This window comes from Astatotilapia calliptera, chromosome 3, assembly GCF_900246225.1.
Source record: "Astatotilapia calliptera chromosome 3, fAstCal1.2, whole genome shotgun sequence".
Lineage (NCBI taxonomy): Eukaryota > Metazoa > Chordata > Actinopteri > Cichliformes > Cichlidae > Astatotilapia > Astatotilapia calliptera.
The window spans coordinates 19,218,432-19,244,066 of record NC_039304.1 but is presented as its reverse complement, the minus strand read 5'-3'; the positions used below and the strand labels follow the sequence as shown (position 1 = coordinate 19,244,066).

General features: G+C 44.5%; 3 protein-coding genes across 5 annotated transcripts; 1 reads left to right on the top strand and 2 right to left on the bottom strand.

Moving 5' to 3' along the window:
* Positions 1-977: 977 nt before the first annotated feature.
* On the top strand, positions 978-7,022 carry oxa1l (OXA1L mitochondrial inner membrane protein). 2 transcript variants are annotated; one of them, XM_026162195.1, is made up of 11 exons: positions 978-1,113; positions 2,172-2,306; positions 2,814-2,909; positions 3,001-3,277; positions 3,436-3,579; positions 3,676-3,761; positions 4,323-4,487; positions 4,589-4,693; positions 4,780-4,942; positions 5,072-5,152; positions 6,785-7,022. In XM_026162195.1, the coding sequence occupies exons 1-11, from the start codon at positions 1,003-1,005 to the stop codon at positions 6,907-6,909; spliced, it is 1,488 nt and encodes a 495-aa protein (XP_026017980.1). In that variant the 5' UTR covers positions 978-1,002; the 3' UTR covers positions 6,910-7,022. The 2 variants fall into 2 exon arrangements, with proteins under 2 accessions (XP_026017980.1, XP_026017981.1); XM_026162196.1 differs by having other exon boundaries at positions 988-1,113; positions 2,203-2,306.
* A 47-nt stretch (positions 7,023-7,069) lies between these two features.
* slc7a7 (solute carrier family 7 member 7) lies at positions 7,070-16,206 on the bottom strand. 2 transcript variants are annotated; one of them, XM_026162193.1, is made up of 11 exons: positions 15,581-16,206; positions 15,113-15,166; positions 13,613-14,237; positions 10,941-11,066; positions 10,530-10,674; positions 9,266-9,389; positions 9,079-9,182; positions 8,888-8,984; positions 8,639-8,788; positions 7,819-8,002; positions 7,070-7,713 (listed from the first exon to the last, which is right to left on the bottom strand). In XM_026162193.1, exons 3-11 carry the CDS (start codon positions 14,103-14,105, stop codon positions 7,640-7,642), a joined length of 1,497 nt encoding a protein of 498 aa, XP_026017978.1. In that variant the 5' UTR covers positions 14,106-14,237; positions 15,113-15,166; positions 15,581-16,206; the 3' UTR covers positions 7,070-7,639. The 2 variants fall into 2 exon arrangements, with proteins under 2 accessions (XP_026017978.1, XP_026017979.1); XM_026162194.1 differs by lacking the exons at positions 15,113-15,166; positions 15,581-16,206 and adding an exon at positions 15,058-15,081.
* Positions 16,207-18,536: 2,330 nt separating this feature from the next.
* Positions 18,537-24,887, bottom strand: si:ch211-212k18.5 (sal-like protein 4). The gene is made up of 3 exons (XM_026162191.1): positions 24,742-24,887; positions 19,780-23,081; positions 18,537-19,688 (listed from the first exon to the last, which is right to left on the bottom strand). Exons 1-3 carry the CDS (start codon positions 24,815-24,817, stop codon positions 19,476-19,478), a joined length of 3,591 nt encoding a protein of 1,196 aa, XP_026017976.1. The 5' UTR covers positions 24,818-24,887; the 3' UTR covers positions 18,537-19,475.
* Positions 24,888-25,635: the final 748 nt, after the last annotated feature.

The window sequence follows — 25,635 nt, the reverse complement described above, 5'->3', positions numbered from 1 at the left end:
GACCAGCAAACTGACAGAGCTTTTGCTTTTATAGAAGTGTTCACACTTACTGACATTAACATTAACATTAAATATCATTTTAAGAGACACAGAGACACAGTTTCCAAGGAATATTTTGAGGGATGTTTATTTTGTTTTGTTTTGGTTTTATTTAAAGTGTCTAAAGTGTTGATGATTAACTGTACATTAAAACGGAGTCAATTGTGCCACCTGGTATCAACTTAAAAATGAAAGTTATTTACATATAAAGTTTGAGGATTTTAATTGTTTGTTTTGGTTTTTGGTTATTGTCACTTGTTTCATTTGTTCATCATTGTTTCATTATATTTATTACCTTACATTTTATGTCATGCGATTTTTACGATGAAAGAGCAACTTTCTGCTTTATGGGAATAACACTAAGTGATTTTCATTCGTGTTTCAGTTTCCTTGATATGAAAATCCTTCATCTTCACGTTTCTTCATCTAGATTGTTCAGTATGGTTTAAACAAGAAATAGAGGTGTAAAAGACGAGACAGACAATTTCTTGCATGAAAGTCTCCATTACATTTTTAATGTAATATTTAAACTGGGTAAAGGAACCACAGAAAGCACACAGACCATTTCAAATGTTAAACAACCTTTAGTAATAACGTGACCATCAGTAACACAAAGTGAAAACATGTCTCACCCATTGCTGTAACACTCCAGACTGTGATTATATGTGACTTAGGCTTGTTTATTGATTGTTTTTTGTATCTTTGAGTCTCAGTTTTTAAAAGGTTAAAAGGTCATCTTTCCAAATAATCCTGGATCCTGGACTCCAAAGTGGACCAAACCAAAATCACTTGGTAAATTTGCTATGATTTTCAGGCAGTGACTTTTTCTAAAATGTAATTATGCAAATAAACAAACTTCCTTGGTAGAAATAACCAACATCGTGTTTTTATATATGTGCGCAACTTGTTGAAATTGAAATTGACTATTTGCGCTTTCCGTAGCAGGTTGTCTGTCATGTCAACATGGCTGCCGTCAGGAGCGGTTTGACTCCGGTCTGCTTAACAAGATGTTTCCTAAGACAGACAGGCAAACCAAGCCGAGGCGGCCATCCTCTCTCAGACATCTGGAGCCACGTAGGTCTTCTTCACAGTTTCATGTTCGGTACTTTGTCTGTGCTTCCGAAGCAAAGATACAAATAGCTTTTTCTCCACGGCTAACTAGCTCGCCGGCTAGCATCATGCCTCCTGTGTGACTTTGACAGTAACAGGCTCTCCAGCAAAGACAAGAAAGACAGGACTCTCTGCTGTTCAGGGTAACTGTAAAACCAGCTGGATTTAAACCAGAAAGCGCGGACAGGTCAGCTAAAAACACTGAAATACGGAATTAGTAGGAGTTTGTTTGATGTTATTGAAAATCCGTAATGCTACATCAGTGTGACTGCACAGTCTACCAGTTTATAAAGAACCATTACAGCTTTTCTCTCCGATGTATAATAATGAGAGTTTTTATGAAAATAGATTAACCTCATTTAAACTATGCCAAAGTTTAATAACCCATGTCCTGCAGGAGTCACCTGCAAACCTCTAGAGGTCAATATAGGTTTAACTTGAACTACATGTAATGTTTTCCCAAACGTCAATGTATCTATTAAGGATGTATTATAGTAATTGTTAAACAAATGCAAAGATTGACGATCATATTTAAAAAGGATCACATTGCATTAGTTTATGTGGCCAAAGAGTTATATAAGTCACATTGTTTAATTCAAGCAGCACTTTACTGCAGTAAAGTCTTGATGCATGCCCAATCATACAGGTAAGTAAATCCCAAAAGGTTGATTCTGTTTATCTGTACGTAGCGTTTTCAATGCAAGTCACCCTCACAGCCCATTGTTCATTCAGTGCGCTGGTTTTAGTTATTACACAATGTAGAAAAGACGCAGCTGTAAAACATTAACATCTTATATTGTTTTCTGTTACTGAACTGGTTCAGAAGCAGGAGACTTGTAGCTTAGTAAATTATTCTAAGGATTCAATTTGAAATATAATCATTAATTATACAAGCTTTATTTTTTTACTTTCCTGTTGCTTCTTGTCTTTAGTTAAAAAAAAAAAAAAAAAGGAAAAAAAAAGGTTATTCTGCAGTTAGTGTATCAGACCGACAGGTCTTTGTCCTCCTTCTGTCCACACAGCGGTTAATCCAGAGGTCACATCTCCACACAGTGTTTGAGTGCCGCAGCCCTGCCACCAGGGCTCTGCTGGGCCGCAGACACCATGACAAGTTCCTCTGGGTGAATGCCGTGGCCATCAGACACAACAGCTCACAGGTGGGTCGCCACACAGGTTATGTAGTCACTACAGTTAGATCTATGCCATTCTTTAACCTTTTTCACACATTAAAGTTAATCTGACTTATACTGTTTTCTTGAGCCTCCTCACTTACTGGTGTAAACTGATAGTAGTCACGGTATTATTTAAATGTTGGTTTAAAAAAAAGTGTCTGTGAGTTTTTACTGGAGTGCAGTGGCCAGCCTGAAGACCTGGAAAGGTTTGTGTTTGTCGTGTGTCAAACTAAAGTGTGTCAAATGTTTTAGCCTCTTCATGTAACAGGATTGGGAGTGGCCTGTAGGATTTAAATCCTCTATCACAGCCACAGGTGGACTGTAGAGTGAAATGAGTCGCGTAGGATCCAGTAACACATTACAAGTTGATGTAATCTTAACAACTGGATCCAGTTTATAGAAACACTGAAATTAAACAAATTGAACTCCTGTGAGGTTACACTATTACATTTCTACTTAACTGATGTGTAGAGTTTATCTTGACATTCACAGATCTCGCCTGATGGTGGATCCATTGCAGTTCCAGTAACAGAAACTTTAAACAGTCCTCCAGTCCTGGAGTCTGTCACACAGCCTGTCACTGAGCAGGTGAGTCTGCATCCAAAGTAAATCTTCCACATCCCTCAGCTACGTGATCACTTCAATCATTTGGTGCTTTTGTCATTTTTAATCATTTTAGATCCTAGGTGGGACAGTTTCCAGTGTGTTACCAGCAGCAGAGAGCTCTGTTCTTCCTCTCGTGTCTGCTGACCCTGCTCCTGTTTTAACACAACCGGTCTCTGAGCAGGTCGCTGATGTGGCACCGACTGCAGTGGAGGTCCTGCAGGCCGTTGCTGGAGAGCCTCGTTTAGCAGAGCTTGGACTAGCTGGTCACACACCAGTGGGGCTGGTCCAGAATATGTTAGAGTTCATTCACATGGATCTGGGTTTGCCCTGGTGGGGAGCCATTGTTGTGGGTAAGCATGCTTTAACACTTCTTCTCTGTCAGTATCAGTGCGTCACTTTAGGCCACCCAAACACAGGCTGGGTTTATATTTTCCTCAAGTTTTCTTTAAGAAGCGCCTTGTTTTTGATTTCCTGCGTCTATTCTCATCCTCTGCTTTCCTTCCTCCAGCGACCGTGTTGGCTCGCTTGGCTGTGTTTCCCGTCATAGTGAAGGGCCAGCGAGAGGCGGCGAAGCTGAACAACGTGCTGCCCGAGATGACCAAACTGACCAACAGGATGAATGAGGCCAAGCAGAGCGGAAACAAGTTTGAATGTAAATGTTCTCTCCTCTTTCTTCATGGCCTTATACTCACTCTTTAGACATTCAGCTGATCCTGAGCTGCTGCTGCTGTCTCTGGTTCTGTCACAGTTTCCAAAGCGTACTCTGACCTGAACCTGTTCCAGAAGAAACATGATGTGAATCCTCTTCGTGGCTTCCTGATCCCTTTGGTGCAGGTCAGTTATTCTCAGCTTTCTGTGTTATTGGCATGAATGTTTCAGGCAGACTAATTAAACAAATTTTACACTTCAGCTTAGTACTTGCTTATGTGGAGCTCCCAGCTATTACAGTGTAAGCAAAGGTGGAATTTAGATTTTTAGGTGCATTTATGATTAACAAGAAGTTCTTTTTAGTTCATCTTGACTGTAACACAGAAACACTAAAAATGCAGTTTGTAAGTAAGATTTTGGTGTCTAGCTTTTTGCCATGGCGGGTTTTGTTGAAAGGGTTTTATTTAGACATCACAAACACAGCCATATGTCAAATATATGTCCCTTCCTTCAAAATAAAGGCGTGTGTTTGGTGCAGGGGAGCAGCTTCATGGATTCATCATCATAAAACAGAGAAACTATTCATGGCTGTTAAATTAGTGATGAATGTATGTGTACCTTTGCAGATATGCTAGTTATTATCATTGACTTTGCTTTGTTGCTTCAACGTGTTTGAGATTGTTTTTGCTGGAGCTTTGTTTTTCCCATTTTTCTCTCCGGCCTCACTCATCTGCCCACAACCCTCAGACACCCGTCTTCATCTCCTTCTTCATCGCCCTGAGAAAGATGGCCTATCTGCCCGTGCCCAGCATGCAGACAGGAGGCATGCTGTGGTTTGCAGACCTGACGGCATCAGATCCTTTTTATATTCTGCCTTTGGCCGTCACTGGAACGATGTTTTTCATCCTGGAGGTGAACTCAGATCTCTTATTTCCCAAAAGAAACACGGCAACAAAAAGAGAGTGATGGTAAAAAATTACTGACCCACTTCATCACCATCTTTTTTTCCTCAGCTGGGTGCAGAGTCTGGGATTGACAACCCCAACCTGCGAGCCATGAAGACGGTGTTCAGGATCATGCCTTTAGTCATCTTCCCTCTCACCATCAACTTCCCCACGGTTAGTGACTCTTTCGCTCACATCTGTTATTGTTCTCATAAAAAACATCGCTGAAACATCTTTATTTTTCTTCGTACAAACTTCAGGCAGTCTTTACCTACTGGCTGACCTCAAACTGCTTCTCTCTGTGCCAAGTGGCTCTGCTCAGACACCCCTTAATCAGAAAAAAGTTGAAGATCCCTGAAAGGATCAAGCACCCGGCCTCCGCTCTGCCACAGAGCGACGGATTGATCGAAAGCATGAAAAAGGGTTGGTGTTGTGAGCATAAATCTGTCGATAAACAGAGTAGGACTATAAATCTAGTTGTAGTTTGTAGCACTTTGTTTCCACTCTGATTGTTTTTGTGTTTGTCTGTGTTGGAACTGGTTTGGTCTGCAGGTTGGAAGAACGCTCAGCTGGCCCACCAGCTGGAAGAGCGTGAGCGAAGAATAAAAAATCATCTGGACCTCGCTGCCAAAGGTCAGTCCCAGTCTTCAGCTCATCCACAGAGACCTTTTGGTCTCTGTCAGGGGTTTTTTCCTCCTTGCAGAAAAATGACTCACTTTATTTAGAGGGAGGGAGAAAAAAACTTTATTTGAAATGGTTGCTCATTTATATAAACTCTGACCCAAGTACATTTGTCGTCTTGCCCTCCACCTTACAGACTGACACCAGACACAGTCAATTTATCGGAGTAGAATTCACTCGCTTTTATTTTGAAGGTTTATTCACTGCTGACCCGCTTCCTGATCCTTCCTGTCAGTCAGCTACCCTGTCAGGCGGTCGGCCTGTCTGCTGTAGTCCCTGTTCTGTTATGGAGCAGGTGGAGAACGGATTCATGTGCTAAAAAGCTGCAGGGTTAGAGCTGATTGTTGTGTGTATTTGTTCCTAAGTAGCCCCATTGTAGTTGTGGAAGAACATGTGTTATTATTTAAAAACTGTTTAAAAAAAAAAATTTTTAAAATGGCTTTGACCTTTGATGCACACACAGACAGCCAAGAGCATGTGCCCTTAACCTACCGAACAGTGCGACATATACAATTTATTTCTGTGGGATTTATCCGGGCAGTTATTCAGTGGCTACTTCAGTACTACCTGCTTTATAAGGAATTTACTGCATTTTAAAAGCTTAAAAGAAAGATTTAAGATCCTTAAAAACGACAGGTTTTAATAAAGGATTGGGAAGTATAAAAATTAACTTTTTTTTTTAAACTCTTGTAATCAGTAGTGTTAAATAAATTAGCGTTTAAAGAGATAAATACAGATTCTTGAGTGTGAAACCTGATCAGACTTACTGCTGGATGGTTGTAAATTTAGCAGGAAAGTGATATTTCAAGTAATGTTAATATATATATATATATATATATATATATATAAATACTAATATGGACATTTTATATTCTAAAGATCAAAGTTTAGCTTGTTGTGAAAAAAAGGCTTTTTAGCAACCGTTTTCTGATTTCTAGATGTTTGGAGCTTATATTTCACAGCAGACATTTCACATGTTTGCACCTCGTGTCATTTCTCTGTGCATCCTCAGTTCCTTTCCTCATCTCCTCTCCTTACATCTTACTTCCTTTCATCAGAGATATGACTGGAGGAGGCGATGAAGAGACATGAAGAAGGCAACAATGTAGTGCTTTATTTAATGTGGGGGGAGTGTCCAGGTGAACTTAAGTGTTCATGACAACTTAAATGTCAGGAGTCACAATGACAGCAGTGCACGGGAACTATTTTTATTCACCACGCACAGGTGAGAAGGACAGAGGTTGATCAGGCAGTTGATCATCATTGTAGCATCCTGTCTCTTGCACACACCAAGATTAAAAACACTCTAAGGACAGGATACACCTGTGTGTCCGTGTTTATGGCTGTTCCTGCAAACCACCTCTATCTTCCAGATATATTTTAGGAATTGAAACATTCCTCATGATGGCTACTGAGATTAATTTCTAGGTCACAGGTAGGGGGAGACTCCACACGTGTTTGTCTTTACACCTCCTAAACACTCGGTGGAGCTGTTTGATTTGTTGCTGTTCTGCTGCCGGACTTTTATCACTTGATGCCACCGTGGTTTATCTAAGAGTTGTCTCATTTCATTTCTCCCTGCAGGTCCACTGAGACAGACTTTTACCCACAATCCTCTAGAGCAGAAACCTCCCATTGCAGCAGCAGCATCAGCTAAAGACAAGTCTGCTGGAAGCAAGACGAGACCATGGAAGGACACTATTGGATAAATCCAACCAGCTGTCAGCGTGGCAGTAATGATGAATTGTGTACATATTTATGGATAGAAGAGTTAGGGGTATGAATATGTGTTCTAATAAAAATGTAAACTGCCTCAACACAACCTTATTGTATGTCTGCTTATTTCAACAAAACAAACGGCTGTCTTCATGTTGTCAACGAGTAATTTTATTATAAATACATGTTTGCAGCTCAACTTTTTCAAGCTGTTTCACACTTGTTTAAAAATAGCCCTTCAGTAGTCTCTGACATTATAAAACTTCATGAATGTTCATCCACCTGAGTGAGCGTGGAGTCAGTCTCATCTGTTCTGTTTCTGTGAGCAAATGATGATAAAAACACGATCAGCAGCGCTCTCGGTTCCAAAGATGCAGCCTGCTGGACCGATTTCAACAACAACCGGCCACCTTCAAGTGAAATCAAAAAAGGTTTTGCATTTAGATCATTTCAAACAAACTACTTGTGTTGACATAATTAAATACAGTCCGAAGTCACGCTTGGCTTCAGGGAAGTGCCGCCTATGAGCAGCATCATTAACACATTCTTTAACCTCATCACAGGGTGGTGGCTGACGGGTCTGAGAACTGGATCCCGCTTTAAGCCCAAATGTTTGGTCCACTGCGGTCTCGCAACAGCGGCGGCTGGCAAAGATCCAGGCTGAGCTGAGAGTCTGTTGTTTGTGCGTCACCGGCCGCCAGCAGGGCGTTAAAATGAGCGTCTCTACTCGAGTTTGTCGATGTCCATCTCGGTCAGGACAGAGAAGCACACTTTCTGAATCCCCATGCCACATTTGGCTAAAAGAGACATGAAGGAGGTTAGAACGCAGGATTTAGGTCAAGCATTTACACTTTGATGATCAGAATAATGCAGAAAAACATCTGGATTCTTCCCAATCTTACCGATGAACCTTCGCAGCCACAGCGGTCTTTTGTGAGCCGGGGTGTAGCAGCAGAGGAAGTAGACGGGCACTCCCGACAGGGCGATGCCGATGCCGATCAGGGAGTTGATGGTGTCACTGTACAGAGGCACCACCACCAGGAAGATGGTGAGGATGCAGAAAACAATGGGGTAGAACAAACTGAGCTGTGGAAGGAAAAGAGAGAGAGAGCCGGGTGAGACGATGGGATGAATTACTGCCTCAAAAATTCTTTTCGCCAACGTGATTAAGTGAAACATGCTGGATCTTAAAGCCTTTTCCAGTTTATCGACTGCTGTACTCAATACAGGGTCATCAATTACGAAATGCACATGTTGTTTTTAATAGGACTTAAACCAAGCGATAAAGGTCGTAGACCCATCACGAAAGAGTTTACGTAGGTCATAAATTGAGAGAGAGGAATCATTATAATCAGCCCAACCAATGGAGTCACCCCCTGCTGGCCAGTAGAAAGAATGCAGGTTGAAGAATTAGAACTTTATTAGAATTAGATGCTTTTCTAACCTGAAGGCTGCCTCCTTTTTGTTATACAGCCTGTGAGTACACAGTGACCAGTCTGAGCATGTGTGCAGTTCAAAAATTAAATGTGTTCAGGAGTTATTTTCCTGATTGTTTCACTCCGGCGGTTATTTCCTGAGCTGCAGTAAAGATTTTGCAATAAAAAGTGGAGATTTTATATTTTCACACTGGCTTCACTTTTCTATCTCAGCAGCAGCATCAGTCTACTATTGTCTGTTTACAGGTAACACTGCACATACATCTGAAACATTTCATTTAAATACCTTTAAAGGCCTCTTTCTGTCCGGCTGCTTCCATCGCAGATATAGTTGGCCCAGGATGGACAAACCAACGAAGAACCAGTAGCTGAAGCTGTAGTAGTTGATCAGCCTGAAGACATCTTCTACACACAGGTATATGAGAGCCATGACGCCCTGCAGGAAAGTACGGGAATCATGGTGAGTAAGGGTGAGGGCCAAAAAAGCATGGCACTAAATTGAAACAATTAGACAACAAAGAAAAAAACAACTGACGTTGAAGAGCAGGGCGGGGACGGGAGTGTAGCGGTTGACGTGGATCATGCATAAGAAGTCGGGCAGGTGGCCTTCTCTGGAGCCCACGAAGAACAGCCTTTCGAGACACAAAATAAAGCGATGATGAGGATTGGTTTATTTTGACTGGTTTTAATGACCTCGCAAAGTAGCCTAAAGAACGATAGAGATACCTGGAGGCAGCAAGGATGGAGGCATTGAGTCCTCCAAAGCAGGACAGAGCCACAGCCAGAGGAATGGTCCAGTTCATCACACCAAACACCTGATCTGCAAATGTCTGCAGAGGGAAAACTCTTCAACAAAAGCTACACCTCGTACATGTCAAGCCTACATCATTCAGTGTGGATCGGAGGAACTTACCACAGCCACAGCATCACTGTCTAAGATTGCAGGAATTGGGAGGATAGTGTAGTAGGCCACGTTGGTGAGAATATAGATCACAGTCACGATGGGCATGGAAATAGCGATGGCCAGAGGCAGGTTTCTGTAGTTTAGAGAGAGAAACAGCAGAGGGCAGCAAAAGAGATCAGAGAGATTCTTATAGAGAGAAAAGATCCAGAGTTTTGTCTGAAGTCTCTGAGTCAAGAGGATATTAAGTGATAAGGAGCGGGTGTTTGTCACTTATTCTGTCTGTGAACTCTGAGAAAGGCTTTTGATCTAATCACATGTGTGGCCCTGCTGATCAGCGTTTGGCTGTGTGAATCAAAGAATAAACCTGAAACACACACGAGAATACTTCAGAGCCTCTCCTCCCATTTTCCCTCCCTTTGCTTTTCACCTCTGTGTTTTGTTTTGTACTCAGACGAGAGGAGGCCGTAGAAGTCCAAGCTACCGCTACTTTTTGTCATGCACTGATCATTTCAGTTTTATAGCCTTAACTCTGAACTTTATCCAGATGCTTCAGGAAAAGTAGACTGCTCATAGACTGCTTGTTGTATGTTTAAAGACGTAATTGTGACTATAATAGCTGCAAATGTAAAATTAAGTGTAAGCTAGTCTGCTATTCTGGCCATTTGGCTCTAAAGGGAGGACACAGTTTATAAAATAAAGATGTTAATTTTTTGGGATAAGACTTAAACTAGCCATTAAAAGCATTAACTCATGAGTTAAATATTTATAATAAGGTAACAGAGCAGCGAAGCCAAAAGTGTAGTTTTCTCTTCTTTGCAAAAACACATGAGTCGCCCCCTGCTGGTCATTAACGGCTATATCTTTGGGACAAAGTGACACAAACCACTTTGGGGTTCTGTCAAAAAGGCCATTGGGTGTAAAGAGAAAAACCTGTCACATTTGAACCTGTTTGTTAATGTCTCAAGTCTAAAAAGCCCATTACCATCACTGAAAATGTTTTCTATCATCCGTGAGTCAAAAATTCATGTTATATAAAATTTTCAGCTTATTCAGAAATTTGAGTCCAAAGTCCAACTTTTGAGATAATAACTTGAAATTTTGACTTATGCATGACAAAAAAATAATTTTCATTGGCAGAAATGAGCTTCCATACTCCGGTGTCTAGGAATGGAATTATACATTTGAAACCAAAGTAATTTAATTCCCATATGATGGGATGATTTAATGCTCATAGTGGCAAATGGTTCATGTGACATCATGCGTATTAACTCACCTCTCTGGGTTCTTGATCTCCTCTGTGACAAAGTTGAGGGTGTCCCATCCAGAGTAGGAGAACAGAGCCGAATACAGAGCCAGAGCGATGGCTCCTGGATCTCGAGATGAGCCATCAAATAGCCCCTCGAAGTTCTGGGTGTGACCTAGAAGGAAGTGACAGCATGGCACTGTGTGAGCGTCATGTAGTTAACCTAATTAAACTCCTACCCTCCACATAACAATCTTATCTGATTGTTCTTTAACAGTTTTATATTAGTTATAACAGCAGATAATTTTTTTATGGATTTAGTGAAGGAGGACATGCAGAGTGTTGATGTGACAGAGACAGGGTAAAAGACGAAAGAAGAAGAAGAAAAAGAAAAACGAGAAAAAGAAAAAATGTGTGTGAGTTGCTGATGTGTTTGAGCACCTTGTCCGATCTTCACCAGGCCGGTGATGATGACGGCGATGAGAGCAATAACTTTGGCGTAGGTGAAGAAGTCCTGGACTCGGGTTCCCCACTTGACATAAGCGCAGTTGACAAAGGTCAGCAAACCTGAAGGTGAGGGAGCGAAACACATGAACACACACGTATCATTCAAACACAGACTCGCACAGCAACAGACATTTGCTCTTTAAACTGTGTGTGTTTGTGTGTTTGTGTCTGTGCCAGCGTGTTTCCATGTGAGAGAGCGGCTGATTTAAGGAAGCACTGCTGCTGACTCAAGCAGACCGGATAGTTGTTTGTCAGACAAGGAAACAGCTGAGTGCAGCACATAACACACACATACTGAAATACACACATGTACGGTCATGGAAGTGAGACCAAGTTTAAAAGCTTGAAAGAAGAAATAATTAAACAAGCACCGATCTGTTCTGATGAGCTTGTATGTTTCGGCCTGAGGTTGGAGATTTGTCACGATTGGCACTTATTGACCTACAGCCTCTGGTCCTGATAAGTAAAGTGGTCCCTGCTGCATTCTTCCTTATTGCCCTCCTTCACCTTGATCAGCATTAATGGTGTTGGAAAACATGTTTTTCTGCTCCTCTCTGTCACTTATCTCTCTCACGCACGCTCTCTGACTCTGGCACCTTATCAGTAAGGGACCGCCTAGTTCACGGGACATCGTAAAAATTACTATCTCCATTGATAGCGTGTAATACTCAGTTTTGCGAAAGCGAATCTTTTTATTAATGAATGTAAATTAATTGCTGTAGTTCAGACCAAAACAGGAATGCATCATCTTCCACCACACTGACAGCTAGAGGGTAATAACAGGATGCCTGTTCAAACACAGCAGAGCACAATGCCTCAGATGGAGGCGATCAAGGATGAGTGATGGAGGAGGAGGCTGTGCCACCCAGAGGTGGAGGTTTGAGATCAGGTGTGAGAGACAGGCAGGCCAGTGATACAGAGATGCTGAAGACTGCGTAGCTGTTAGCAGACGATGACCTTGAGTACGGGTTGGGCGGACTTTACACCTGAGTTCACGTGCTTCTGATAACCGCCCCTCACAAACAAAACGTTTGAACAGTACGTGGATGTGGACTGAGCTGAATGTATCTGAAATGACCATATTAAAGATGTCTCCTCTCACTTTGACATCACAGAGACAAGAATAGATAAAAACTGCACACACAATGACCTAATTACTCAAAATTTGGACGTTTTATAGAAGCATGGCCCGCGCATATTAATAAAGTTATACAGTTACACGACATCTGAGATAATCAGTCAAAATTCTTCCACTGGAAAACACTTTGACCCAACCAGACTTTTAAATACTCAGTCCAACTCAAATCATTCGATAGTAAATTATTACACAGGATGTAAACTTTCACTTATTATAATCTGAATGTTTTTATCTGTCATGTTAAGGTACTGAAATCACAACTGTCTATCTTATTCTGCTAATCAGTTCAAGGTCACGATGGCTCCTACCTCGGCTGCCGTGGAGTACGCCCTGAAACGGGGAACCGCTCACACTCACATCTGTACATGTGGTCTGTTAGTTTAATTAAACTAGTCTTTGGGTTACGGGAGGAAGCATGCTGTACCCCACACAGGTACATGCAAACTCCACACAGAAAGGCCCCGGGTGGCCGGTGGATTCAAACCCAGGACCTCATTCACCCCCATCCCAGTTCTCTGTCTACACATGACCTCATTGCACTACAAGCTGTTTGTTCTTGTGTTTTATCATAATTTTTATAAAACAGAACTTACATGTTGTCTTGTCAGAGCAGTTTCGGCACTGCCATGTCTAAAACCTTTCTTTTCTAGTCTTGAGTGAAATAGGGTGAAGGTGAATATGAAACAGAGGGACTTCATTACAGCAGCTGCACTTACATTTACTGCACTGCCTTCACTTAAAAGGAAGTGGTGCTGTTTAAGCGCTTCACTCATGTGCTGGCTGAGCTATCAGAGGAGAGGCTTGTCAGGTCAGAGTGCCCCTGCAGGGAGGACTTTACCTCATAGCTACCAGCCTCTCTGTCGTCCTCTGCTTACTGGTGCGTGGCACAAAAGTGTGTGTGTGTGTGTGTGTGCACGCATTCAAGCGTGTGTGTGTGTGTGTGTGTTGCGCGCCCACCTTTTAGGTGGGTCAATGGATTTAAAGGAGGACATATATTTGTTATCAGGGCTTATCTGGAAGATATTAACAAGTTCTCTCTGCACCTTTGACTCAGTGTGCAGTTGCGTAGTCTTTATCTCGTGGTAGATTTGATCTTTCTACATTTACAGGAAGAAAAAGGAAAAGCTGTGATTCATGTCCTTGTGTGATGAGCCCATACCAGGTTTTCCAAAGCCACTGCTCTGAGATTGAGTAAAAAGTGGCTTTTCCTCCCACTTAATCTACCAAATGGATGATTTTAGGGTGGATCGGTTCCTCTTTAATCAGATGTTAGTGAGTGTTTCTGCTGTAGACCTGCTGACTCTAACCGACTGCCACCATTTTTCACTTCTCTAGTCTCTGCAGCTCACGTGATCTGTCATAGATGTGAAACCACGGCTGTAACACAGATTATTAGGCATTATTGACACTGGATATCACTCACACACTCACGCACTGACTCATCTTCAGTCTCCAGATGTGTACTTACATATGCAAGCAGCAGCCAGCAGCCTGTTGGCCAGGTACGGGGCTATGCAGGTGGGGAAGATGGGCTGCACCATGTAGTTGGAGAACGTGATGGCAATAACGGCCTGGCTGGTGGGCTCGATGATCAGCAGCGAAGTCCACAAGCGGATGAAGGCCATGAAACCCCCGAAGGCCTCCAGGATGTAGGCGTAGGAGGCCCCGGACTTGGTGATGGTGGTCCCCAGTTCGGCGTAGCACAGGGCGCCGAACACGGAGAAGATCCCGCCGATGGTCCACACCACCAGGGAAAGACCATAAGAAGCGCTGTGGATGAGGACGCCCTTGGGCGAGACGAAGATCCCCGAGCCGATCATGTTCCCCACGATCAAGCATACTCCGTTCACGAGGGAGATCTCCTTCTTGAGCTTCATGGACTCCTGCGAGTCATCTGACTTCTCTGACGGGGGGCCGCCGTTGGACGGCTCTTCTGTCGGGATGAGGCTGTGAGAAGCCATTGTTCGAGTTTGGTGGTTTTAATTTATTTTAAAAAGGAAAACAGTCACAAAATAAGAGGGTTTGTTTGGCCTTGCTGTGTGATGAAGATTGGAAAATTCCTCCTCGAGCTATCTTCGTTTATCTCCCGCCATCTGTGAAGGCAACACGCAGGGGTCATATCAGCGATGTTGTCACAACTCAGACACACAGCAAATACTCGCGTTGTCCCGATCCGATCACACAAAAACACACTCGCATGCCAGAGGCACTAATGTCAGAACAAACATGCAGAAAAGACAACGCACAACGAGTGTGGACACGGTTGGATTCGAGAGCGGGATTTTGGGATTGGAGGGCCATTAGGCCGCACACCAAATGGCCTTTTAAGGTTGAGTGTATTTACAGAGAGACGGGGAGGGGAGCAAACACGTTGCGTGCCTCAGACACCGGCTTCTCGCTGGTAACCACAAGCAGAGAAAGAATCACTGACTAAGACTCACACTTAGACTCCCAGATCCACCTACGCCGGCATATGCAGAGTTTCAGTGTCAGCACAGCGGCCACAGGTCACATGTTTTCCAAAGTTCATTATCGTCAGCATGTGTGCAATTTGATGATGATGCAGACACGTTAGGCAGCAGGTTCAATAATCTGGCTTTACACAATCTCTTTACATATCATGAACTGCTAGTGTTGTTTTGAATGACAGTGTTTTCACTACATTAATGCCAATTTAAAGTGTAGTTATTTACAGTATTTACACTTTGATCATTCAGGCTTCTGGCTCTTTCATAAAGTCAGCGCATATAAATAAGTATACGTCAGGTGTAGAGGTACACGGAGAAGCATAAATGCAAGATATCGATCCAAAGATCGTAAACTGGATACAGCTCGTAAGTAATAAGGAACTCAGATACAGGAGAGACTCAAGCATGGAAAGCCTGATATGAACACACACAGACACAGACTCACAGAAGCATGAAGCTTTTGTGAGGAGAATGTAAGAGAGGCTGTGAAGTTCAGATACCTCGTGGCAACAGCAGCAGTAGGAGCAGCAGCAAGTGTCTTGATGAAGGAGTCACTGCAAAGAAGGAGGACAGCAGATTGGACGTGAAGCATGCCGGAGAAGCTCAGAGGCGAAGCTCTTGCAGACAGAAAGTGCAAAGTTCAAAAGCTGCTGATAAGTAGGCTTCTTTTTGAGCTACTTAAGGTCACATCCTGGATACAGGAAGTCCTGTTTTTTACGCAACGGGACACAAGTAACAGTTCAGATTAATGAAGCAGCGATAATAAAAAGTATCATTATGTTTTCAAGGCAGCTGTGGAAACATCTGAAACACATCAGAGGGTTTCTAATTAGTTATTTCTTCATGTAAAAGATCTCAGATTACTCACTCGTAAAAGCAGCCAGGCATGATAAAACAACTCTCCTGAATTAACACTTCTACTTAAATCATTATGAAACACAAGCAGCAGTTTGGGGGGGGACACTCACCCTCTCCAGAGGCTCCTCAGCTCCTCTCTGCTCCTCTTGGGGTCCTCTAAATCACTGCAGCACAGTCTGATCGCAAATACTGTATTATTTCAAAATCCACTCTCTGTTCTGTTATTTCATTGTCCTGCCTCCCCGTCACAGTCGTAAATAAACCACTTCATGCGCCTTCCTCTTCTCTCTCTGCTGTGCTGCTGCTCGGTTTCCTCTTGTTCTGCTTTGCTCCGACCTTCCTCGGCTGATGCGTTTGAGGTGTTGTGCACTTCTGGTTCCCAACGACGCTTTTAATCGACCAAGGAAACGAGTTCAAGGCGAGAGTGGGAGGGCTTTAGTTCACCTCAGCATTGTTTTCCTACGGGTGTGTGATTCAATTATCTCGCCCATCACACAGGTGTTATCTGCAGCTTACCTGCTCTTCTCTGATCAGTGTGACAGTGGAAATAAAAGGAGGACTGAGGGTTTTTCCACGATTACTATTATGCAAATGCATCTGGAGACAATTTGATGATATAATGCTGTTAGAAATGTTCACTTTAAGGCTCATCCGAACAATGGTCGTAATTATCCACTCATGTAAGACTAGCCTGCGTTTTCTCCTTCACTTTAAGTACATCCCATTACAGTGTTGTTGTTTATAACACAGGCAATATTGTAATAAAACAGTTATACTGGTTTATAAAACTGAGGGAAATAGCGTAACTTAGCTGATGCGTGTCTGTGTTTCTGCTGTTTGATGGATGACCAAACACAAGCTATTGCGCCCTCTTGTGGATATGAAATAAACTGAATGGTGATAAATTATCAGTTTCTAGTGATCTCGGTTTGATTCTGACTGAAATGAAGATGATTTAAAAGAGAAAGATCCGAGAGAAAAAACATCAAGCGCACGTGAACCTTCAATAATGCAGATATTATGGAAAAGTAGAAAAACCAGTAGGTCATTTTTATCTTTCTTTCTTTGTTGTTTGCTTTGTTTGCTTACTCTTGATTCTCCCCAAAGTGTGCGTTGGGTCCGCCTGGTGGGCTGTGAAGGTACTACAGGTAGGCTGCTACAGGTCAGTTACAAGAAATAAAGTCTCTAAAGTAAAAGGGTTTGCAGTGAACATAAAAACAAATGTATAAAGTAAAAACAACATAAATTTTGTGTTTTTATTTTCATAATGCATTTTTGTTTTTTCCATTTTGTCTTTTGTCTGACCCGTTTTCTGATCTCTGTTATGTCTAATTAACAGGCAAACACTTAACCTGGAGATGTAAGAGCCAGGTCCCTGCAGACAAACCGTTAATTAAGAATCAGCCTCAACAATCAAATCACCAGATGCTCAAAATGAACTCACAGAAGATCCAAATACTTCATCTTTGTTCCTGTGTGTCGGTCACAGTTATGATGTAAAACTGTGCGGCTCTGTTTGTGAGGAAATGTCTGATGTGGCCATCGGCGAATACTTACAGAGCGTAACGAGAACATTTTGAGCGAAAAAGAGACAAAACAAACAAAACTCCTGCCCCACTAATACAACCTGGGGAACAAAAAAATGATTTAAAAAGTTAAAAATACGTGACTCATGTTGCACATTTTTACAGCTATTATTGTCCCGATTCAAAAATCAAATCACTAATTAATCATAAGCCTTTTTTTTAAGGATTTATTCGAGGATGTTTCGCTTGAATGGCAGCTTTAATTAATCAGATCAAATTAATTACTGGCGACTGTGAAGTAATCAGTTTCTTTGTCTTTTAAAACGATGCTTATTCCTCATTGCTCCAAGGCTAAACAGGTTTAAACGCTGACCTTTGACCCCTTGAGAAACTTTTGTCCTTTTTCCCTGGAGATGATTGATGCCCACAGAGGGTTGATTAAAGCTCACTGATGAGTGTGATGAGGCGTGATTAAAGCCTGTAAACACATCCAGCATCACACCTGTTGGATTTTATATTCACTTCTATCTAAATGGCTTCTTTTCTGTCTCTCGCTCCCGCTCTCTCTCTTTTTGTCTTTTTTTTTTTTTTTGATTGAGACACATCCGTTGTCACTCATGAACGCATGTGGACAAACTTCTCACACATGGCTCCTTTCTCCCCCTTTGTCCCGCTCCCTGCCCTGGGCATTCTTTTCATTGGTTACCAGTTGTCATGGTTTCAGGGAGCCCCTGCAGGCTAAAAAAAAAAAAAAATAGAGGGATTAAAGGCGGCCATTTTGGGGACAGCTGGACCAGGTTGGTCCCTGTTGCCCCCTGTCCCGCTCCCAGTCACTGTGCGAGGGGGGACGAGGGCCGGCATTGTGTGAGGATTAGAGCTTCCTGTGTGTCAGCTCATTACACGGGGGAGTGTAGGGGTGACGGGTGGAGCAAAAAGAGTGAGGGAGCGAAATGAAAGAGAAAATTTAAAAGAAAAAAGGAGTGAGTATGAAAGAGAGTATGACACAGAGAAGGGGAGCGAAAGGCAGGAGAGGGGGGGTATAGGGAGGGAGGTGGCAGCCTCTACAGCTGCACCCTCAATCACACTCATACAGGCTCCGATTATCCTTTTCACACACACTCACACACACATGAACAGCGCAGGGGAACTGAAACATATTAAAAGACATCGAGAGCAAAAAAAGAAAAAGAAAAGAAAAAGCAGAATCTGGAGACAGCTAGCCCAGAGTCTCAGACAAAGGACCCCACCTTCCTCCTCCTCCTCCTCCTCCAATCCAGACACACAGAGAAACTGGAACAAACAAGAGAAAACTGACCAACAGTGTGCACACAGAATAAGAGTCATGCAAGCAGAATACTTAAACAGATAGATGACTTCACAGAGACACGGGATTAAACCCAACCCAGACAAAAAAATGCCCCCCCCCCCCCCCCCCCCCAACACACACACACACACACAAAACGAAACCCACCAGACGAGCAACAAACAGGTCTCCTCTTCACATTGCCTTTTGTTTTATTTATCTTTTATACATCTCATGGGAACATATTTTTGTCTTTGCTACAAAAAAAAAGAAAAAAGGGTTTACAAAGGGGGGAGCAAAGCATACAAAAAGCTAAACTGAGCTAAAGCAGGAATGCAGTGAGTGCAGACAGTTGGTGCAGGAGCAGGACACCCTCAAGTGCTCTGAGAGAGAAGGGAGGATGAAGGAGGAGGCGGGAGGGCGGTTATAACGGACGGGGCTCATACTTGTTGCGGGTTTCACAATGCAGATAACAGCAACCATCAATACAACAACGCAAACAGGGCCCTGTGAGGGCCGGGGTAGCTTACAGTTTTAAGTACGGGACTCACACAGTCACCGGCAGCATTACGACCAAACAGCATCACGGATTCAATCATTTCAGCAGGTTTTTCGGCAGCACAAGGCAAAGTGCAGCTCACAGTGTAGCTCGGCACATGCATTCAGCAGCATCACATTAAAAAAAAAAAGGAACAAAGTAGGAAACAGTAAGAAGTCTTAAAATGTAACCGCAGCTGTATTTACAAACTCTGGCCATTCCTAATCTGGCCTGTTTTGGTATTGACTTCATTTTGTAAAATTCTGGACACTCTTCTTTTTAAAAAAAACAAACAAAAAAACCACAAAAATCAGCTATCATAGAGTCTGTGCTGAACAAGCACCACGATAACAAAAAAAGAACAAGTAATTCAGCTCATGGTAATGCTGTGAAGTGTGTAAATAAGGCCTCACCGTGGTCTCCAAAATAGAAAAATACATAGCTAAAACACTACATTCACAAAATCACTGGAATCATACTACAGTATAAACTACAGCAGACCTATCTGCCTAACAAAAAGGTAAATATGAATTTGAATTATTATTACGCTAGGAAACAAATCTCGTTCTATTAAGTAAAAGAAAAATACATTCCCTTGTCAGGACCCTTAAAAACTGACATTCAACAGCACTAACTTTCTACGCGGTGGTGTCCATAGCCTCGTCTGCCGCGTCACAGCCGACGCTGTTCGGCAGAGGATCTGTGCTGTCGCCTTTCTCGGGGGATTTAAGAAATCCCTGCTTTTCATCCTGCTGTGCGGCGCTTTTACGATCCTCCGCAAAGTCATTGTCATTGGTTTGAGCCTTGGAGGGGGTACTGGTCAGCACGCCGGGGTGGGTCTTCATATGACCCTGTTGACAGGACACAATGATATTTATTTACAGATACAAAATCTCAAATTAAAAACTTTTACATCACACTATCTATTATCTCTTCTCTCACCTTAAGTCCGCTCCGGCTAGCGTAAGCCTTTCCACAGTGGGAGCAGCTGTAGGGTTTCTCTGGGCGATGAGGCTGTGTGTGTGGTGTTGGTGCTGGTGTTGGTGCTGATGCTGCTGGGACCGAGGGCTCAGCATCCGCAGAAGGCTTTTCTGGAGTGTCCTTCTCCAGCTCTGTGTCCAACCCAGACAAAGACTCTCTGAGTGTTTCACTTTTCCCTTTACTGTGGGCAGCATCTCGTTCCTGTGACTCATGTGGTGCACTGCCACAGGCCTCATCTGCTTCTGGGATAGCTGTGGGGCTGACGGGAGGGGGGAGTGAAGGTACGGGATTTGCAGTGGGGTTACTATCAGGAGTTATTGTGGGTTTATCTGTCGAGGACTCTTCATCATGATTAACGCCTCTGTGTGGCAGATCATTTTCTGCACCAGGCTTTGAAATGCAGAGAGAAAGGGGGACGTCGTCACCCTCTGAATCTCCATTTGCCAAAGCTGGGGGTGCTTTGAAAGGGCTGCCCAGGTCAGTGTGGGTCTCCTCCTCAGAGGACATGGAGCCATTCACCAGGCTACTGTCAGCTGGGATGCTGTCCTCTGGCCCTGCTGAAGTGAGGTTATGGGTCAGAGGTGGGCTAACACTGGACGTGGAGCGCTCTGATTCCTCTGTCTTCACAGATGTGGTGTCATTAGCTGCAGATTGCTTAAAAGTGGACCCTGAGCTTAGAGCATCAATTTGAGACTTGGTGCCTGTTGTTAAGGCCAAAGGAAGGAGCTGTGTTTTAGATTGGGAGCTAATGGAGTCATTCTCACCATCATCAAAGACGCCACTGTCCATTTCTGCAGCATCTTCGGGGGGAACATCTTCATCGGGCGGAATCTGTCCTCCGAGGTGCAAGCGGATGTGGTGCTGAAGAACCAGGGCATTGGTGAACTTGCGTGGGCACAGCGGGCAGGAGTTCAGGGCACGGCTATTGGGCGGCCTCGCACGGTGAGTGGCCAGGTGGGCCCTAAGGCTGCCCTTTGTTGAGAAGGAACGACCACAAAGCTTACAAGGGAACGGGCGCTCTCCCAAATGTGTGGCCTGGTGCAAGCGAAGAGCTCTGGGGCAGCTAAGAACACGCAAACACACACCACACTGATTAGCAGCCTGGACGGCGGGGAGAGATGGGGTAGTTCTAGTAGCGCCTGAACCCTGGCTTGTCTCTGATCCTGCAGCATTAGCACTAGGACTCAGTCCAAGAGCCGCCAACATTTCCCTGCGGTAGGCACTGGAGGTGGTGGTCAGGTCGTGGCCATGGGTGTCTCCGTTGGCTTCAGTAGTGGTGTGTGAGGAGGTGGAGGGCGAAGAGGCAGAAGAAGAGGAGGAGACACCTGGGTGAGGCTGCTTTTCAAGCTTCTGTACCAGCCGCTGCAACTTGGATGTATCAGAGGTAGAGGTAGTGGGAGAGGATGAGGAGGGGGAGGAGGCAGATGGTTTGGGGAAAGGTGGGAAAGGGAAAGGTAGCTGATGAGGCGAAGTGAGGTGGGAGGTGGATGGGTGTCCCGGTGGTCGGAGAAGCGCGAGGTGGTGAGGGGAGGTACCTCCAGGGAAGAGAATCTTAGGCAGGTGAGCCAGCTGGGAGTACGGCGAGGCTGAATGGAGGCTCGAGTGAGGAGGAGTGTTTTCGTCAAAGCGCTGCTGCTTTGCTCCTTTAAACTGGCTGCCCACAGAGGACGAAGATGACGAAGAGGAAGACGGGAGCACACTGCTGGATGCGCTTGCAGCGGCTGCCGCTGAAGCTCTGTTCAGCTGTAGCAGCGAATGAGCTGTGGACAGCAGAGCCATGTCCACAGAGGGGGGCAGAGGTAGGGAGGAAGGCGAGGCCCGAGCCGAGCCACTGGACAGGAATCCTAAAGCCATGCTCTCTGTGATGCCGGGAACGCTTCCTTTCACCGCGTTAAATGTTTCATCATCATCAGCTCGCCGTTTGCGCCTCCTCTGGATGCTCCCTGTGGCCGATCCGCCCTGCGTTTGCTCTGACAGCGCTGGAGGCAGCAGGGAGAGCGACAGCTCTGGGTTCTGCTCTCTGTGTCGCAGGAAATGAGCTTTAAGGTTCCCCCTGGTTGTAAAACGGCTCAGGCAGACTGGACACTGGTAGGGCCTTTCCCCTGTGTGGGACCTCAGGTGGATCTGCAGGGACGAGTCGCTGCTCAGCACCTTCCCACAAAAGCGGCAGATGTGCTGAGGGCGTCCTGATGAGGAGGCAGAGGTAAGAGAGGAGCTGGACTGGAGGTCCTGGGGATGGCTGGTGGGAGGAAGTGAAGGAGTTGGGAAGCTGACGCCATTACTGTGAGCGAATGAAGAGGTGTTAGACGATTTTTCATGGAGGTAGCGCGGTGGCAGGCCCAGCGACAGGGACAAGGGGTGTAGGGAGGCAACAGAGGAGCTAATAGTGGATGAAAGAGATGAGGAAGAAGAAGATAATAATGAGGACGAGGTAGAGGAAGATGCAGCTCTGCTGCTGTTGTTGTGTGAAGCGCCTGACTTGGAGACAGCCGGTTGGGGGAAGAGAGCTGATGGAAGGCCAGTCAAAAGTGACGAGGCTGTGGTGACTGGAGTGGCAGTGGAAGGATGCGTTGGGGATGAAGATGCTGCTCCGTTAGGTTTCAGGTTGCTTTCCGTTCCGCTGGCTTGTGCATTGTTGTCCTGGCCAAAGACAGCTCCTCCAAGCCTCAGAACGTGCCTGCAGATCTCTTCTGTTATCTGCATCTGGTGGATTTGGCGCTGTTGTAAAACCCTCAGCTCCTCTAAGAGCACCGCCAGTGTGGGAGGGACCTGGCTCTGTCCCTGCTCCCCTGGTGAGCTGGTGGCCTGCTGTTGACCTGGACTTGAGCTTTCACGGTGAGGTGGAACACATTGAGAAGAGGAGGAGGAAGAGGAGGTGGAGGTAGTGGTGGTGGCTGAACTTCCAGTCTGCGGGGAGGTCATGGTGGAGTGAGAGTTCCCTTGGCTGTGGGAACCAGAGGTCTGACCCAGGGGGGGAGGTGAGTGAGTTTGGGAAGACAGCGACGGGTGAGGGAAGTCCGGGGAGAGGGAGGAGTGGGTGTTGGGAAGAGATGTTGTGAAGGGGGCAATGTGGCTGGGCCAGTGGGGAGGAGGTGAGCTCTCGCTGGGTAAGGAGGGCGCGTGGAGCCCTCCAGGGGATGGGCGAGGGGCCAGAGGCGGCTGGCAGTCTTGAAGAGATGTGGGGGATGAGGAGGAGGAGGATCCTGATGAGGTCACTTCTGAGCCGAGAGATGTGGATGGTGACTTTAAGCCCAGATGGTCATCTGAGGATTTAGAAGAAAAAGAAGAATGATGAGGGTTTTGTTTTTTTTTAAACCTGCATGTTTATTTGACAAAGCTCCGATATCAACCCAAATATACAGCTTTGTGAATTTATCTGAACTCTGTTTTTTTCCTTTGCCTCCATTATTGTTTATGAATTTAGTTTTAAAAAATTCTGTGTGCATACCAAAAGATACAGTTACAACATCAAAAGAAATTCCTGCTGGAAAGTGGCCTTGAACATGCAAATAAACAAGAAACTCAACCGTCCACGAGTCTTTGTGATATCTTGTCTCAATCTGTGCTCTCCAGAGTAAAACTCCTCAAACATCTTGTGCACACACATACAAAAAAAAAAAGCTCACAGACCACCTTGCTGCTATAGCAACACATTTTAGAGGACAATGGGCATCACCAAGACAACCCATAGCCCCTCTTAACCCACTCCCTACAGCGGTTACGTCTTTCATCTCCCTATTCACCCTCCCCCGCCTTACGTCACAGTGGAGGTCAGGGGTCAGGCCAAGCTAAGGGTTCTGGGCACTGTCCACACACTCTGATTGGTCAACTAATCTGACCTCTGGCACTCAGGGGTCAAATTCTTTCAGAAATCTTGAGCACGGAGTGAGAAAGAGTAAAAAAGAAAAAGAAATGAGGGGGAGGGTAACAACAATGGAGAGACAAACTAACTACTCCCTCCTGGAGAGACAGTGATGGAATGAAAGACTGTACCTCAAGCGAAACTCCTTCCCTGCAAACCTGCAAGCAGATAAGCCTCAAACTAAAACTTCCACTATTAATTGTGAGAGTTTGCCCCAGGGGAGCTGGTGCATGCATCAGAAGCTATATCCCACTAATAATGTGACAAAAACCTCCATATTCTCTGAAATGTTTTCAATCCCCCCGCCTGTGTTAGGAGTATACAGTCAATAGGGCTAAAGGGTGAGAAAGAAGGAGCAAAGAAAGGGGAGGGGGGCTGTATTAAGAAAGGTGGAAAAATGAGGGGGAGAGGGGCACATAAGGAAGAAAAGCATGGATGAAGAGCAAAAGAAGATCAGAACAGAAAGGGTGGAAGATTAATCTTTACCCCCCAAAAAAACCACTGCCCCCCGCCCCCACCCTATTGCACCTTATTGTGAAGAAGTAAGAGAGTGCTCCATACTAATCAAAGCCCTCCAGCAGTCAGCGCTGAGCAGCCTGTTGGTCTCCAAGAGGATGAACAGCACACGAAAATGGCCACAGATGTATGTTAGTTAATCCTACCCACAAGAGCAAGTTTATTGGCCCCGTCCAAAGTGCCCCAGGTCTCATTTATAAGTGGGATCTATTGCACTAAACTAGTAAGCAGAATTGTGAGGTGAGACTTTTTTTCAGTCAGTTAAATCAGGTGCATTTGTCGGAATGCAAATGCAAACATGAACTTGCAAAAGTTCGAGAAAAGAAATCAAAGAAAACCCGCTCATGACTTAAATGCTAACTTTTGCGTTGGTAAATGAATTTAAAGATTTAAGTTCTTATAGTGAATTTCACAAGCAGCCAGTAGCCTGTGAGCAATGTTGTTTATAACAATCTTATGCCGCTTTGATTTAACAAAAAGAAAGAAAGAAACACAAAAATCCAAAAATAAAAAGCGCACGAACACTCGTAAACATGTTTTCTCACCGTGCGACTGCAGCCTCGGGCCCCCTGGATCCGCGTTAACGAGATGCTGGGGTCTCTTCTGTTTCCGGCGTGACATGATTCACGGCGAGTCAGACGGAGAGGGGGGCATCCGTCGGTTCAATGGCAGTTTTTTTTTTCTTGCGCACTTGGACGAGCTTCCGAGAGCATCCAAATTTAAGAAGCTGCAAGTCCTTGGCTTTAAAAAAGAAAAAAGAAGAAGAAGAAGAAGAAGAAGAAGAAGAAGAAGAAGAAGAAGAAGAAGAAGAAAGGGGGAGTTTTGAAAGAGCGGGTCTTTCATGGAACAAAGTTCCAAAAAGAAAAAGTGATGTTTGGAAATCCGCCGGGCTGCACCGTGTCACATGAAGCTTGCCGTGTGTGTGGCTGTTTTCTAAAGTCTCTTCTACCCCCCCAAAAAACTTGTCCAATTTGCGCCCCTCCTCTCCCACTGCTGCCCCACTGCATGCACATACAGGGAGCGCACACACAGTCACACATACACACTATATACACACACGCACACAGAACCACTCCTTGTTCTATGATATTTGCATTTGAATGGCGTGCAACACACAGCCTCCCCGGTTCTCCTTTTCTCTCTATCTCGCCCCCCCCCCCCCCCCCCAGCTTTATTTTTCTTAACACTCTCACGCTGCAGCCATAAACTTTCAATAAAAAACCGACAATGGCGTCAAAGCCCGTTGGATGTCTAAAAAACAAATTAAAACGGGCGTAAGATGTGGCCTTTTTGTTCGAGATAAATGTTTCAATCATTATAGCAAGAGAGTGAGTGCGAGAGAGAGAGAGAGAGAGAGAGAGAGACGATGATGGCTCTGATTAAGATGCAGTAACACGCGTAAAACTAATCCAACAGGTAACTTAGCAATCAGGTGCCAT